The sequence below is a fragment of the Jaculus jaculus genome, chromosome 1, assembly GCF_020740685.1.
Source record: "Jaculus jaculus isolate mJacJac1 chromosome 1, mJacJac1.mat.Y.cur, whole genome shotgun sequence".
NCBI classification, from domain to species: domain Eukaryota; kingdom Metazoa; phylum Chordata; class Mammalia; order Rodentia; family Dipodidae; genus Jaculus; species Jaculus jaculus.
The window spans coordinates 280349679-280365402 of NC_059102.1; the positions used below are offsets into that span (position 1 = coordinate 280349679).

At 36.3% G+C, this 15724-nt stretch overlaps 1 protein-coding gene across 2 annotated transcripts in view; it reads right to left on the reverse strand.

The window, feature by feature from the left end:
* Positions 1 to 15724, reverse strand: part of Nek7 (NIMA related kinase 7) — a 163383-nt gene that overhangs the window by 14423 nt on the left and 133236 nt on the right. For both annotated transcript variants that reach the window (XM_045138193.1, XM_045138188.1), the window contains exons 8-9: positions 11091 to 11185; positions 7124 to 7237 (exon numbers count right to left, since the gene is read on the reverse strand). In XM_045138193.1, coding sequence (XP_044994128.1) covers positions 7124 to 7237; positions 11091 to 11185 — 209 coding nt within the window. The remainder of the gene's footprint in view (positions 1 to 7123; positions 7238 to 11090; positions 11186 to 15724) is intronic.

The window sequence follows — 15724 nt, forward strand, 5'->3', positions numbered from 1 at the left end:
AAACTTACAAAGCAACTTTTAGTTAGGTAGGCAATTGATATTATAAGTGATGAGAAAAATCAAACTTACTAAAATAATCTTTGGGAAAAAATAAAATGCTAATAATAGCTTTTATAATAACACTGGATACCAATTTTAAGAAATAATAGTACAACTGTATAGCAGCATTGTATATTAAAATAGTTCATATTGGGCTGGAGAGATGGCTTAGTGGTTAAGGCACCTGCCTGTGAAGCCTAAGGACTCAGGTTCAATTCTCCAGTTTCCAGGTAAGCCAGATGCACATGGTGGTACATGCATCTGGAGCTCATTTACAATGGCTAGAGGCCTGGTGCGCCTGTTCATTCCCTTTCTCTCTTTCTCTCCCCGACCCCCGTGTCTCTGATAAATAAATAAATAAAAATAAATCTTAAAAAATAGTTCATATTCTTTTCTCACTTGGCATTTGACTACAAAAGGACTGTAGAAACATTTGAATGAATATACCTATACCTTAAAATAGCATTTGTGCCACATAGTATCATTCATTCAGGTATACTTGGGATGATATATAGTAGAGCAACTTTTCCAAAAGATTTAAGGAATGCTGATTTATTTTCAGTAACAATTCTATAGAATTTATAGAAGTCTGATATGAGAGGCTACCAACTATAAGATAAAAAATGTTTAGACTCATTTAGTTATTTATGACAAAAGTTCTATAAACTTATGCTAACTTGAAATGGAAAAAATAATCTTTATTGGAGGCTTTCATCTTTTTTTATAAAAATGTAATTATTGGGCTGGAGAGATGGCTCAATGGTTAAGGTGTTTCCTGTCAAACCTAATAAGCCAGGTTCGATTACCATGTACCTACATAAAGCCAGATGCACAAAGTGGCTCATATATCTGCAGTTTGTTTGCAGTGGCCAGAGGCCCTGGTGCATCTATTGTCTTTTCTTTTCTTTTCTTTTCTTTTCTTTTCTTTTCTTTTCTTTTCTTTTCTTTTCTTTCTTTCTTATTTTCTTACTCTCCCTCTCTGCTTGCAAATAAATAAAAATATTTTTAAAATATTATTTTATTAACATAAAGTTCTCTAATGAGGAAAAAAATTAAAAAGTCATATTTTTGGCCACCAACTCCACTTTCTTTAAAATCTTGTTTTAACATATTCTGAATTTAAAACATCGTCAGGTTAACATTTGTTATGTTGTTAAAAGATTTCCTTAGATATAATTCTTCCCTTAATTAACATGTAGAAAATCAATATAAGTAAAATTATAACAAACTCTAGTAACTTTTGGTCAGCATATTAGCAATCAACACATCTGATGCATGCAGTATGCAGAGATAATTCCTGCCTTCCAGTTTACTCACTCCTTCCCTTCAGGGTGGCACAGACCCCTGCTTTCCATGAGTCATCACTGTGGGTACACATCTGCTTTCTAAGTAGTCACCTCTCTGGATCCCAGACAATGTGCTAAATGAAGGGGTTAAGAATTGAGAAGTCAGTGGAATTCAGGAGGTGCTGGTGATGACCACCTGAGCACTGAGGCTGTGAGCTCCTGTAGCACAAGGAGGGAGACTGAGGCTCTCAACACTTGAGATCTCCACTAGCTCCCTTGTAAAATGGGAATAAAGCCACCGCCTTGATTTTTCCACATGTACGTAGAGGACAAAGGACAACTTCAGGCGCTGCCGTCTATCCCTTTATTTTATTCGAGACAAGGTTGGCCTGTAGATTGCCACATAGGCCAGACTGGCTGGCCAGAAAGCCCCAGACAACCTCCTGTCTCCACCTCCCCACAGCTGGTATTACACGTGGACCCCAGCACACCTGGCATTTTTACATGGGATCTGGGGATCAAACTTAGGTCTCAAGCTTTCATGGCAACCACTGTGACAGAAGTATCCTCCTACCCTCCTGCCATTCTTTCTTTAACCAAAAGGTCATCACATGGATTAAAGAAAATGGTGCTTTCAAAAGTTGAAAAAAACCCAATAGCATTATCAAAGAAACATAAAACATATTCTCTCCATTAACCTAGAAATGCCTAATCAACAATAGAAAAAAAAAAAAACTACACTTTACCCCTCTTTTTTAAATACTGTGAAAAATTAAGGCTATTTTTGTTCTGAGAACAAAGATGATACTGCCAGCTCTGATGCATGCCAGCGAGGTCCATGACTGCTACACTACTATCCCATGGATGGCCAGAATAAAATAAAACAGACAAAAACTTTGTTCTTTTGTCTTTTATTTCTATAACTTGCCATAAAGCAAAATAAGAGGCCAGGATGAAGGGCACAGTACTACTAGGGAGACAATCTCCAAGAGTTTCTGATAGATCATTGCATTGGTTTGATTCAAGTGTCCCCCATAGACTCAGGTGTTCTGAATGCTAAACTCCCAGCTGGTGGAGATTTGGGAATTAACACCTCCTGGAGGCAGTGTATTGTTGGGGGTGGGCTTATGGGTATTATAGCCAGTTTAACCATGCCAGTGTTTGGCACACTCTCCTGTTGCTATTGTCCACCTGGTGTTGGCCAGGAGGTGATGTCCACTCTCTGCTCATGCCATTGTTTTTCCCTGCCATCATGGTATTTCCCCTTGAGTCTGCAAGCCAAATTAAAACCCTTTTTCCCATAAGCTGCTCTTGGTCAAGTGTTTTCTGGCAGCAATAAAAAGCTGACTTCAATCATTTCACTCCGTTCTCATTAATTCTTTGGTTGGATATGATTTTTTCAGATAGATATTTTAAAGGATAATTTCTGAAGAGGAGACATAGGAGACACAGTCCCAATTAATTTTTTTTTTAAAAAATACTTTTCTATACTTAACCTAAAGACTTAAGATCAGAAAATGAATGGGCATTTAATGTAAAACACAATGAACTAATATGAATTCAATGAGTTAATAATTCTTATTACCAAATTACATTATTTTAGTTGTAAAAAGCAATAGCACTAACTAGCGAGTTTTTAATGCACAAGGACATTGGTTCAATCCTTAGTACTGTCAAAAAGTAGCTAATTATGGGCTGGTGAGATGGTTTAGCAGTTAAGCGCTTGCCTGTGAGGCCTAAGGACCCCGGTTCGAGGCTCGATTCCCCAGGACCCACTTTAGCCAGATGCATAAGGGGGCGCACACATCTGGAGTTCGTTTGCAGTGGCTGGAGGCCCTGGCATGCCCATTCTCTCTCTCTGTGTGTGCAGGGACAGGGAGAGAGCCATTTTGGGGAAAAGATTAAAATCTTTTTTTAATAAACCCAATATTCGTGTAAAGCCAGGTGCACAAAGTGGTGCACACATCTGGAGTTCATTGGCAGTGGCTGGAGACCCTGGAGCACCCATTCTCTTCTCTCTCTCTCTCTCTGTTTGCAAATAAATAGATAAAATATTCTTTCTAAAATGTTTTTAATAAAGAGTAGTATATTTTAATACACTACTTTAACAGTAGATTTGAGCTGATTGTTATGCAAGATCTTATTTATTTAGCATTTTTTATTTAACTACTTTTTAAAATATTTATTTTTTTGAGAGTAACAGAGAGAGAGAGAATGGGCGTGCCAGGGCCTCTAGCCACTGCATATCAACTGCAGAGGCATGCACCACTTTTTGTACCTTGTCCTATGTGAGTACTGGGGAATGAAATCCAGCTTTGTAAGAAGTGCCTTTAACTGTTGAGTCATCTCTCCAGATCCATAAATCTTGACAGATGAGCCTGGGTCAGGTTATGAGCAGCCTTTTGACTTATAATTCTTTATACATAGCAAATGTTGAACAGGTATTTGCTTTACAATCACCTGCAAGACACTAAGCTATCTAGGGGAAGGTATCTGTTGTAAACGTAAGACTTTTTTTTTTTTTGATGATTTTATTTTTATTTATTTACTTATTTATGAGGGACAGAGAGAGGAAGAGAGTGAGTGAGAATGGAGACTCCAGAGCCTCTAGTCACTGCAAATGAACTCCAGACGCATGTGCTACCATGTACATCAGGCTTCCATGGGACCTGGAAAATCAAACCCTGGTCCTTAGGCTTCACAGATATACATCTTAACCACTAAGACATCTCCCCAGCCCTCAACACAAGATTTTTAAGTGCATTGATTCTCCACTCATATATGGATGAGCTTGTTATTGAGAAGGTAAAGAATACAGAACACATGCAGACCATAACAAAACAGTTCAATGCAAAAATCATAAGATACATTTCCCAATCTTTCATGCATAGCTAAAATATTTAAATCTATAATCCTAATTATTATATGCATAGCATAGTAACACCAGAATTCAAAAGTAAATTTGGTACACACTGGTTTCCCCCCCACACACAATGGCTTCACATTATTCATTATTGGCTTTAATGCTAAACTGTACTTATGTTTTAGGACATTAAAAAAATGACAGCTTTAAGCTCTTGAGTTTTTTTTTAATGCAATGATTATATTTTGAAATAAAACTTGAAGTTTCTTTATAAGTACTATCTACTGAGAACAGTTGGTAAGTATAGCTGGCATTCTTAGGAAATGATCCTTATGAGCTTTTCTTTTTTGAGCAGGAACCTTAAAATGTTAATAGTACCTAAATAATAGGCCTCAACATACTAGGCAGATTAATTTGCTTTTGCTACAAAACAGACAATGAACTGGTCTTTGAGTTACTAGTTTTTTGTTGTTGTTGTTGTTGTTATTTATTTATTTGAAAGGCAGAGAGAGAGAGAGAGAGAGAGAGAGAGAGAGAAAGAGAGAGAGAGAGAGAGAGAGAAAGAGAATAGGCACGCCAGGGCCTCCAGCCACTGCAAACGAGCCCCAGACGTGTGTGCCCCCTTGTGCATCTGGCTAACATGGGTCCTGGGGAATCGAGCCTCGAACCAGGGTCCTTAGGCTTCATTGGCAAGTGCTTAACCACTAAGCCATCTCTCCAGCCCAACAAGTTTAATTTAAATGAAAAAGTCTGTACCTCAGTTTTCATTGGTTTCTAACAAATTAAATACCAATTTGAATGTGTAAAATAACTAAAGAGCCGACCCCATAAAGAAGTACTTAAGATATCATATGGTAGCACTAAATCTGTTTGGGATTTTATTGCTACCACAAATTCTGAATAATTATTTTACAAACAAATTTAGTTCCTATTTAATGAGAGAAAATATTATCACATCTGCATTTCAAAGCTCTGGTTCTGAGAACTCTTCCACATAACTGTTCTGATTAAAGTAACATTGTTACACAGATTGCATATTTTTAAATTCATTTCTTCAGTGAAAATTATTTTCCATGTTTACATAAGATATTATAGCTTCTTATTTCACCAGGGCATGACTACAGATGTTACCAATATGAGGAATTGCACTGTCTTTTTTTCTGGAAGATATACCACATAACATGTTTTGCTTTATAGCTCTTTTCAAAACTGGTAACTGTAGAGAGTGAAATAAAAAGTAGAATCTATTTTCTTTTCCCAACTTGAAGACCTTCTATCTGGGCCAGACTTTGATATCTGCCCCTTGGCTGAGAACCCGCATCTCCAACTTCACACTTAGCTGCAGTGAAGTAGCCCTGCAGGCAGGCCTACTTCAACGAACCACTAGTGGTATCATCATTAAAATCCTGCTGAAGGTCACCATGGTAACCGCCTGCTGAGGCTTCCCTGCTGCACTCGCATCTCCTAATCAGCTACCATGTGAAATGCAAATTCAGACAGTCTGAAAATTAGTCAAGAAGAATAGGGGATGAGGATGCAGATATGTGAAATATTCATGTGCTTCATGGAAAAAAGAAGACAGCATGAATGACACAACAAAGAAAGGCCCCTGACATTCTTGCTATCATTTTGCATTATTGTTCACACCCTACTGTATTTGCAGGCCTACAGTTCTGAAGTTGGTTTTGTGAAATGCCATATTTATATTCCATACCCAAAATAATAATTAAAAATGGCTAACATAAGAGCATTAACATCAAATAAAGATAATATTTTTCAATTATCACTTGTTGTTAAGAGTATATTCTAATTATCTAAATACAAATGCTATGAAGAAAAAAAATTGGCATCATTGATTACCAGCATCAAAATTATTAGAAGAAAATATACTTGAATATTCTAGGAACAAAAATGTTTTATATATAGTAAAAATTCTTCAGAGACATTTATTACTCAAATTATATACACTCCAATTTTCCTTGCAATATACTAAGACTGGATGCTGCTCATTTCACTATAGAAACAATTAGAGGATCACCTAGTACGTGAAAATTATAATTGTGTTGTATTTTTTCCTTTGCTACTTTCTAGTTTCCTGGGGCAAAAAAATCTGTTGCTCATGAGGTGAGATGTCCTATTGAAAGACTGAGCTTTCTCTGAACAGGTCCCAGATAGGAAGTTTAAAAAAAAAAAAAAAGACAGAAATGCTTTATGAGAAATCGTAGAGAACCTGACACATTTCTATCATACATGCTTTCTCCTTAGCTACTGTTACAATAATTGTACTACGATTAAGCGGAAGATACACTGTTCATGAAAACCTGGATGTGGATACGCACCAATGCAACTCATTCCAATGGGTCAGTAAGGGGAGACAGGACTCAGTCCCTGGTCTTAGAAAATCATCAGTCCTGTCCAGATACATTTAAGTCTATAATGGCAACATGAAAACACTCACTTAAAACAAGCAGATAATAGCAGTAGAGGTGACAGACAAGTACCATCGACAGAGAAAGTAGTTTAAAGAAGGCCTAAAGGGCTAAGAGATACACAGTTAAGTTTTAGAAAACATGGATGAGAAGGAAGTTGTGCTAAAGTAGGTTTCAATTGTTTTGTGGCCTGAGAAAGCAAGGATGAGGAGTTGTCCTGTCCCCAGACATGCAGATGAACTAGAGGCTGGATCTGAACATTAGCTCTGGCTTTCCAAGTTCAGTCTGCTGTTGTAAAGTCAGCTCCTAATATTGTGATCATACTGTGTTAGGTCCCGTTCCACATTCTCAATTGGAGAGTTAACTCCCTAAACATCAAGTTTCTAAGAATGAAAACAATGAAACCTGCTATTTCTGCCAAGTACATGATTTACTTATATTTCTGAAGTAAAACTCCTTAACAGAACATATTCATGAGACAAACATGCAGTCCGAGAATTACTCACTTCCTCTGAGTAGTGATCTGAAGGGAGAGGTGGGTAGTCACACTGCTCTATCTTCTTACACAATGAGTATAAATTCATCTTGTCACCATAGAAAGGACTTTGTAATGCAGCCATCTGAAAAATCAAGCTGATATAGTTACACAGTAACTTTAAAGGTATAATCTGTCTGTACTTCATCTATAACACTGGGGTAAAAAAGGATTATAAATACTTTACAATTAACTGAACATTTAGATTTTACAATATCATTTTCTAAAATTTATTAAGTTCCAAAAATTTTATTTCAAGTCATGGGCTTTTTGCAGCTTTACAAATTCCCTAATAGAGAAATAGCTTATTTCTTTATATACAATGTAAAACAATATTAAGAAGCAATATATAATAACAAGACTTCCTTGTATATATAATGCCATAAGATCGGTAGCATATGTCATGGCACAACAGATATCATAAGGAATAGCTTAACCATGGGATGGTCAAAACATAACATAAAATTGAAGCTACAACTGAATTACAATCTAGAAGTAGTTTAGGGGAGACAGTGCAGCCTTTTCTTACAAAATATAATTCTTCAAGACTATGTTTTTGAGACAAAGTCTTATTTTGAATCTTGTAACTGATCTCCAAATAGTTTATTACCAATTGCAATTTTCTTTTGACAATGTCTCAAAAAATGCTATGTTCCAAACATCTGCAAATGATAGGTGGAAGCCAAGGCATCTGAATAAGTTTTATGCAAAAAAAAAAAAAAGAAAAAAAGAAAAAGAAAAACATGACTCAGGAGACTCTTTAGAGAAGACATTACAAAATTTAAATTTATTTTAAGACAAGGTTCTAACTTGACAATTAAAAGTGCAAGGAACTACTGCTGTAAGCAAGGTTACAAACTAAAATTCACGTTAAAATGTTCGCATCCTATTCAAAACCTCCCAAGTCTTTGAACCACAGCTGCAAGAATCCAACATAGAGTGTGAGGCTGCCCCAAAGTCAGTCACCCTTTTCTACATGTGCTAATAAGTTTGATTTTGGAAGGACAATGTGTACATTCCCCAGACAGGCAGAGTGTGTGTGAAACACGCTGGTCCATGCTGTGCTACTCAGTGAGCGTCAGTGGGGACAGGACAAGCTGAAAATGGCTCTCATCTGTCTTCTGTGCACCACACAGGCTTTAACTCCTTCCCAGCCTCTGCGGGAGGGGCAGAACTATGAAGCAGCTTTTCAGATTTCCACCTAGCCTGGATTGTATTTCAAACCTACATACATCTACACAGAAGAACCTTGGAATAGTTGTTCCATATGGTGAAAAAAAAAAAAACAAAACTTGAATATCCTAAACGTAGAAAACACTATGTGAGAGGAATTTCTAAAGGAGGGCTACCAGAATATGCATAGTTTTTATTTAAAATGCAAGGACATTTCATGATAAAATAACGTTTAAAATGTCACCTTAAAAAACAATGAGTATATAAACTATAGTTCCTCCATACTTGTAAGACCTTAAGTAAACATACTTACATTCACTATCATATACTAGGAGTTCATTAGAGTACTTTTGTTTCAATACTGCAGAGTGTTAAATAAAATCTGAACGTCCCCTAAGGAGTTAAACAGGAATAGTATATTTTCATGCATCCCCTGCTTTGACAGATGAAAAATGTCAACTGTCCTGTTTTTATTTTCAAGCTTTTGCACTATTCATCTGGTTCATTAGTGCATCTCGATGCTGCCCCTGACAGCTGCTCGCCCTCTCCTCCCAGCAGCTGAATTTTTCAGGCTAATTTGATCCTCCACACTGAGACGATCGCGAGAATGATTGACTTGCTCCCTGACCTCCAGGGTCTGACTTTCCTGATTAGTATTCTGGGGGTGTCGGAGGGACGAAAGCCCACTGTCTGTCTTCAGGGCTGGTGGCAGCTCTCTTTTTTTTTTGAACTGTAAGCCACCAACCTACAACCCTGTAAGGATGCAATTGCTGCGCTGAACAATAAAGGAAATGTGTAAAACCTACTTTTCCATGTAAAGGTCCATGTAGCCAAAGCACAGCATCTTGATTTTAATTAGTAAAGTCTACTTTGTTGCATATCAATTAAAACTGTACTGCTAGGTTTTTTTTTTTTTTCTTCTTCTTCAAAGGTTTCAGGAACATTTGAAAGTCTAATTTTCTGAGTTTAAAATACGTTTTCAAAAAAGGCTTCCTACTCTTTCATTGTTAATAGTAATGTCTAGTGGGCTATAGTACAAAAGATATATGTGATATTAGGACCAATTTTTAAAGATAAACTGTTGGGTATTTCTATTCACATTTCATTTAAAAATAACTAAAGAGATACAGCATAGGTGGGGAAGTTAAACCATGAGATATACTCTCCTTCCTGAATAGAAGAACTGAGAAATGCACTGAGATGAAAATGTGTCAGCATGGCAAATGCTGTACCTAGAAAGCACCCCAATGCTTACAGCTCATGAATGTATAAAGGTCCCTACAAATAAGTTTCATCTTGCTTATCATTTGAGGCACACAGAAAAAAGGGACCTTCCCTCTCAGAGGCAAATTTAAAATGTGAAGAGTTATTTCAATTTTGAAAGTTTCATAGACCTGAAAGATTTATGCAAAGTTACCCCCAAACCACCTCAAATGAACTTTATTTTTCATTACTAAATTTCATCTCATTATTAGAAACTAATTTGTTGTTTACTTTTATGTATTTAAAGAACTGTTTCTTTGGTAATATCAGACTGTTGCCTGAAGGACTCTAAATTACCAACACAAATAAAACACTTTAAATATACAAAGTAATTAAATCTTAAATAGTAAGAGTCAAGCCAATTTCTCTCAATGATATACCTTATTACTAGCAAAATATAATATTGAGCACAAACCTTTTGTTATCTTATACCTAAGCATATATTTTGATAAATTACCAAATCATGCTTTATAATAAAAACTGAGATGGGTTTACTCGAGTATATTTTTTAAATCCTTTACTTTTGGGAAGTTATTACTAGAAAGAACACAATATATATTTTCAGGCCCCCTAAATTAATGGAAATTAGAATGTATACACAGTACAATAACAAAAAGTCACAATGCACATTTTAAAAAGCATGTCTTGATACTCCACTTCCAAGGATTGGTGGTATAATTAAAATAGGCATTTATCACACATTCATTCAGGCCAGGACAAGGGAAGAAGAAATATACTGCTTTTTATATACCCACTTTAAACTTCCTGCTAGGACATGAAAAGTACTCTGACTTCCATCTCCTCACTTCACTAAAACTTACTTAGATGTCAACATCTTTGACTCAAAAGTCTGTATTTTCCTTTCATTCAACTAAAAATTATATAAGTCCCTTGAGCTACTCTTTTATATGACTGTTTACAAAATAGTACACACTATATTAGCAATATGTTTTTTATACATACAAAGTACTACAAGCAATATTTCTAGAGTGCTTACCTGTATAACTCTAACTTTCTGTGATAAACATCATTTTCCTGGAACTTTGTCAATACAAATTGTTACTCAAGCTATCTAAATGGTAACCCAGAAGAAGTGTCTATGTGCATGGTTATCTTTAAGCTGAGTTAAAGTGTAAATGAGAAACAGAATACTGGCATTTACTATGCCTTCATATTTTAAATGGATTTATCTATTTGCCTACAATGCACTTTTTCACAAGTGATCAAATATGTTGTAAAAAAGAGGCAGTAAAGCATTATAGTAACATGAAAGTTAATATTCACAAAGTAAAATCCTCATTAGAAAATACAATTTGAAAACATTTTAGGAAATAAGTATGTGGAAGCATTATACAAAGGCCATTATTCCAATAAATCAATCCATCACAATTTAAAAGCTAACTCTAATACATCATCCAGAAAAAGAGGTGTAAGCCTTAAAGACAAGAGAAACAAAGTAAGAGAAAATTCATCAGTACATGGAATTTATCAACACTGCCTACCTCATACAGTAGACAGCCAAGAGACCAGATGTCAGACTTGAAGTTGTATCCATTTTCATGTATTCTCTCAGGAGACATGTAATAAGGTGTACCCACTGGTGGGGGGGGGGGCAAAATAAAACAAGATGGGTATAAGAATGAAGATGTAGCTATGGTGAAAAGTTAAACACAAAATTTTATATTAGAAATGTCATTAGGATCACAGAATTATTTTTGAGAATACTGAAAACTTTTAAATTTCTTCCTTACTCCTAATAAAAAGTACATAGTGGTTTAAGCTCTAATAATATACTCTTTTGATCAGGGAGAATTTAAGGAGCATAACTAAAGGGAAACATGAAAGGAATTTTAACAAGAAAAACCTATGAAAATGACTCACAAAGACATTTTAAATATGACTTTTGTATCTCAAATAATTAAGCCTGCTAATAATTTATTCTAAAACAAAAGTATTACATGCCAATTTAGAAGAGTGCATATAAGCACTTTAAACAGAAGCATCCCGAGAACATAGTTCATAAGGTAGCTGTTCGCACTTGCTCTCGTACACGTTAGAAGGAATATGGGGGTCACTGGTACAGCAAGGGTCATGTGAGAAAGTAAGTGGAGGGGCACTAGCACTCTGGAATAGTGTCTTAGTTCCTGCCACCATGGACACCTTTGACAAATAAGGGACTTTACATAATTTTGGTTTTGTTTGTTTAAAAGTACAAATTACGTTTTTTCTCCTTTTGTGGCCACTTTTCAAATTCCTAACATTTTTAAGTAAACAAAAGCATATATTCTGAAGTACAAAAACATTTTAGTGGCTTCAAAAGTGAATATATTTAATTTCAAGTTTCCTTTTATTTCACCATTAGCCCAATGCCATTTATTAAACAGAAAATCAAGGTTTGCAAACAATATTTAGCAATCTCAGTTAGCACCAGCAATAACTACTAAAAATATTCTGCTACACATGGAGAAAAATACATTTTTCTTTCTTTTTTTTTTCTATGAATTTTCAAGAAAGAACTCCTCAGGTGCTTCCTGTAAATTTTGAGATATTTCCTAATAATGAACAGGAATCTTCATTCAAAGACAACCAAAATAAAATGTGCCATCTAAAGCATGTGTGGGAACTAAAAGTATATACAAGAAATCTCACCTATAATGGAATCCACTTTTACCAACAGTGCATGACCCTGGTCAGAACGAATGAAAAGGAAGTACTTATGACAGGAAAGGAGGGACAATAATACTATGCCATGATAATGATACAAAATGTAAATAAAATCTCAACAACTCTGAAAATAAATCAAGGAAACAAATTTTAGGTAATTATTTAATTACAGCATTTACCTTGAAGACAAATTTGTCACTAAGTGTCAGTAAAGCAAGGGAAATTTAAGAATGGATAGACTTAAAGCATTGTTATTGTGGAAAATAAATACCAGCCACACAGCTTTGGGAGGTCTAACCACTTTCTCATAGTTTGCATAAGCAGTAGCAATTATTGGCAAGATTTCCACACTCCTTCCACTCAAGGAAGGGTGAGGGGCACTGCTGGAATAATGAGCGAACACTGCATAGGCTTCTGGTCTCAGGACAGAACACAAGTGACTGGCAGTGAGGAATGTGCAGGGAGAGGCTTCGCGGAATCCACAGGGGGCAGCTGAAAACACTAAGGCTTCAAGGTTCAGAGTTTACCAAAAGCAAAGGTAATTTTAACCAGGAGCTCTGGGAAACCTGCTGATACATTAGGGGTTTGATCTGAGTGTGAAAGATTGATGATAGGGACAAAGAAGAACAAATGCTAGCATTTTATAGAGATTAGCCCCAGCACAACACCAACTGTAACACAGGCTGTTCTCACCAGTGAGGACCTGTGAGTAAAGGCAGAGGAGGAGAAGGATGATGAGGAATCCCACTACACTCACTTTAAAATGGACACAATCTGAACATTAAGAAACCTCTGTAAGTGAGTTGCTGGAGATCATCAGAAAAACTCAAGACTTTGTACTGTTATTTGCAACTTAGATTCACCTTCCTAAAGAATTAACAACCTTATACCATATATTCCTATTTTCTTTCAATACAAATATTACAAACATATTGATAGTATGTTACAATATGAAGCCAAGTATGCCACTCACAACCCTGACTGACACACTGCAGGAGTGAGGATTGAAGAGTGAGGGTGGCCCTACAATGGGCAGTTGGGCAAATTCATAATTACTGCTAAACAGAGGCCTAGAAGGGAGCTTCCACTGCCTCTGCTTCTGCTCTGGACCCAGCTCTGACACTGACTGACACTGAGCCCTACCAAACACAGCCAGGCTGCTAGTCCTTACTACTTGCTACCCACCAGAGACCTCAAAGTTGAAGCACTTAGCAACATTTACAATGTATTTAAACACAGTATTACATTTTCAACTTTTGACTTAATGAAGATATATTACCTAAAAGCATTTTTTAAACTCTATGACAGTGGCCTCTATAATAATTGTTGCCTCAAGAATGCTGTGACTTCATTTAACAGATATACAAAAAAAAGAGGTGTGGAGTAATATGACCAGATATTAAGACAATCATGCAAATTACTGTGTATTGATGAGCTTGAAGTCTGCCAGGTATATAACTCCAATTAACTTTCAAGAACTTCCACTTGTGGGGAAAATAAGAATACATTTTATAACAGCAGACAGGTAAATTGTTTTAACCTCTGGACATTAGTACAAGTGGATAAGAAATAGATTATATCTAAAAGAGGAAAGGCTTGGCATTATAGGGAAACTGTTAAGAACGGAAAATGTTATCTGACCTTTCTTCCATCTACATTAATAGTCTATCATGGTAGCCATCTAAATGTAAAATGAAAACATTATCATCACATTAATTGACTTGCTAGCTGTATAAGAAGAGTTTTACATGGTACTTATTCCATATAAAAGAAAACTTAAATTCCAAAGTTTGCCCTGAAAAACTGAAGACTTGTTCTATCCCAGGATCAAGATCAAGTACAGGTGGCTATGCAGTACGATAGAACGAACTAGGCCTTATTTCGTTAGAAGATGCCAGCATTACCAAAGTCCTCTACAGCTGAGCCAGAAGTTTAGCACTTTAATCTCATTAAAGGCTTGGATGAGCCCAGCATGGTGATCCACACCCTTAATCCCAGCACTTGGGAGGCTGAGGATCCCTGAGTTCGAGGCCATCCTGAGACTAAATCTAGGTTAGCCTGGACTAGACAGAGCAAGATCTTAACTTGAAAAAAACTAAAAACAATATAAACAAAGGCTTGAATGAAAAAAAAATAATATAACTAAAGAATCTTTACGATATGGTTAGTTTGGTTGTTTTTTAGTACAGGGAGACAATATGGAGTCAGTTTCACCTCTTGCCCTTGTCTCTAGTTAGGACCACTTCTTTATTCACTTTTTTCATCTGTGAGATGGGGGGATAGGCAAGATGTGATATCTCTGGGACGCTTAATATTCCAGTATTCTATAGCACTAGTAAAAACTCTACAAAAATCCATATGGAAAATTATATAGATAAAAAAGCTCATTTAAAAACTAGGCCAAGTGAGAAGGTTCTAGGTCACAGGAATAAGCTCAGTTCAGAAACATTGCTTCTTTCCTTCAGAGTTAGAGGAAACTGCAGAAAACAAAGCCTTGAATAATACTGGTGGGAAAATGAAGAAGGAAGAAATCATCTTATACTTCAGTTTGATTTCAATACACATACATAATTTTGAAGACTAGGCACTAATTTTTATTTTTCCTGTATATTCACGAGTCAACCAAAAATTCTGGCAAACTTAATGGAGACCAAATTTAGTTCATTATTGAAAATATTACATGAGGCCAATATGGCATGTCTGAATGCTCAATTTGTTATGTTTTAAGCAAACTTAATAATTTTTAAGAGCTTGGATAATGCTGATGAAATCCTCACCACAATATATTGTTATTGTTCCTCTGCTCCAGGCACTGTATTAAATGTATTACAGGTACTACCTTACTGACTTTTAACCCATGTCTCCAGGGTGCTGCTCCACAGCATACACTGTTCTAGGTACTGGAGGGACTGAGATAAACAGGCCTTATCCTTGTGCTTGTAGGCAAAAATCTAGTGGTGTAAGTAGCTGTGAGATATACTAAAATCCTCTTTTTGAAAAGAGTCATAGGGAATTCTGTTAAATGGCCAAAAAGCACAGAACTGGAAGGATCATTAGTTTGGGGCCCTTACAGCAGTGTTATTTCACTAAAAATTAACCCCTGTGATATATGACTGAAAAATTGTCTATACCTTCCTAAATAAAGAAGCAGAGAGCTGGGCGTGGTGGTGCACACCTTTAATCCCAGCACTTGGGAGGCAGAGGTAGGTGGATCGCCATGAGTTTGAGGCCACCCTGAGATTCCACAGTGAATTCCAGGTCAGCCTGAACTAGAGTGACACCCTACCTCGAAAAACCAAAAAAGAAGCAGAGAAACAGGCTGGAGAGATGGCTTAGCAGTTAAGGTGCTTGCCTGAAAAGCCCAAGGACCCAAGTTTGACTGTCCAGATCCCACATAAGCCAGACACACAAAGGAGAGGCAAGCACAAGGTTGCATAGGCCCACTAGGTGGAGCAAGCATCTGGAGTTTAAT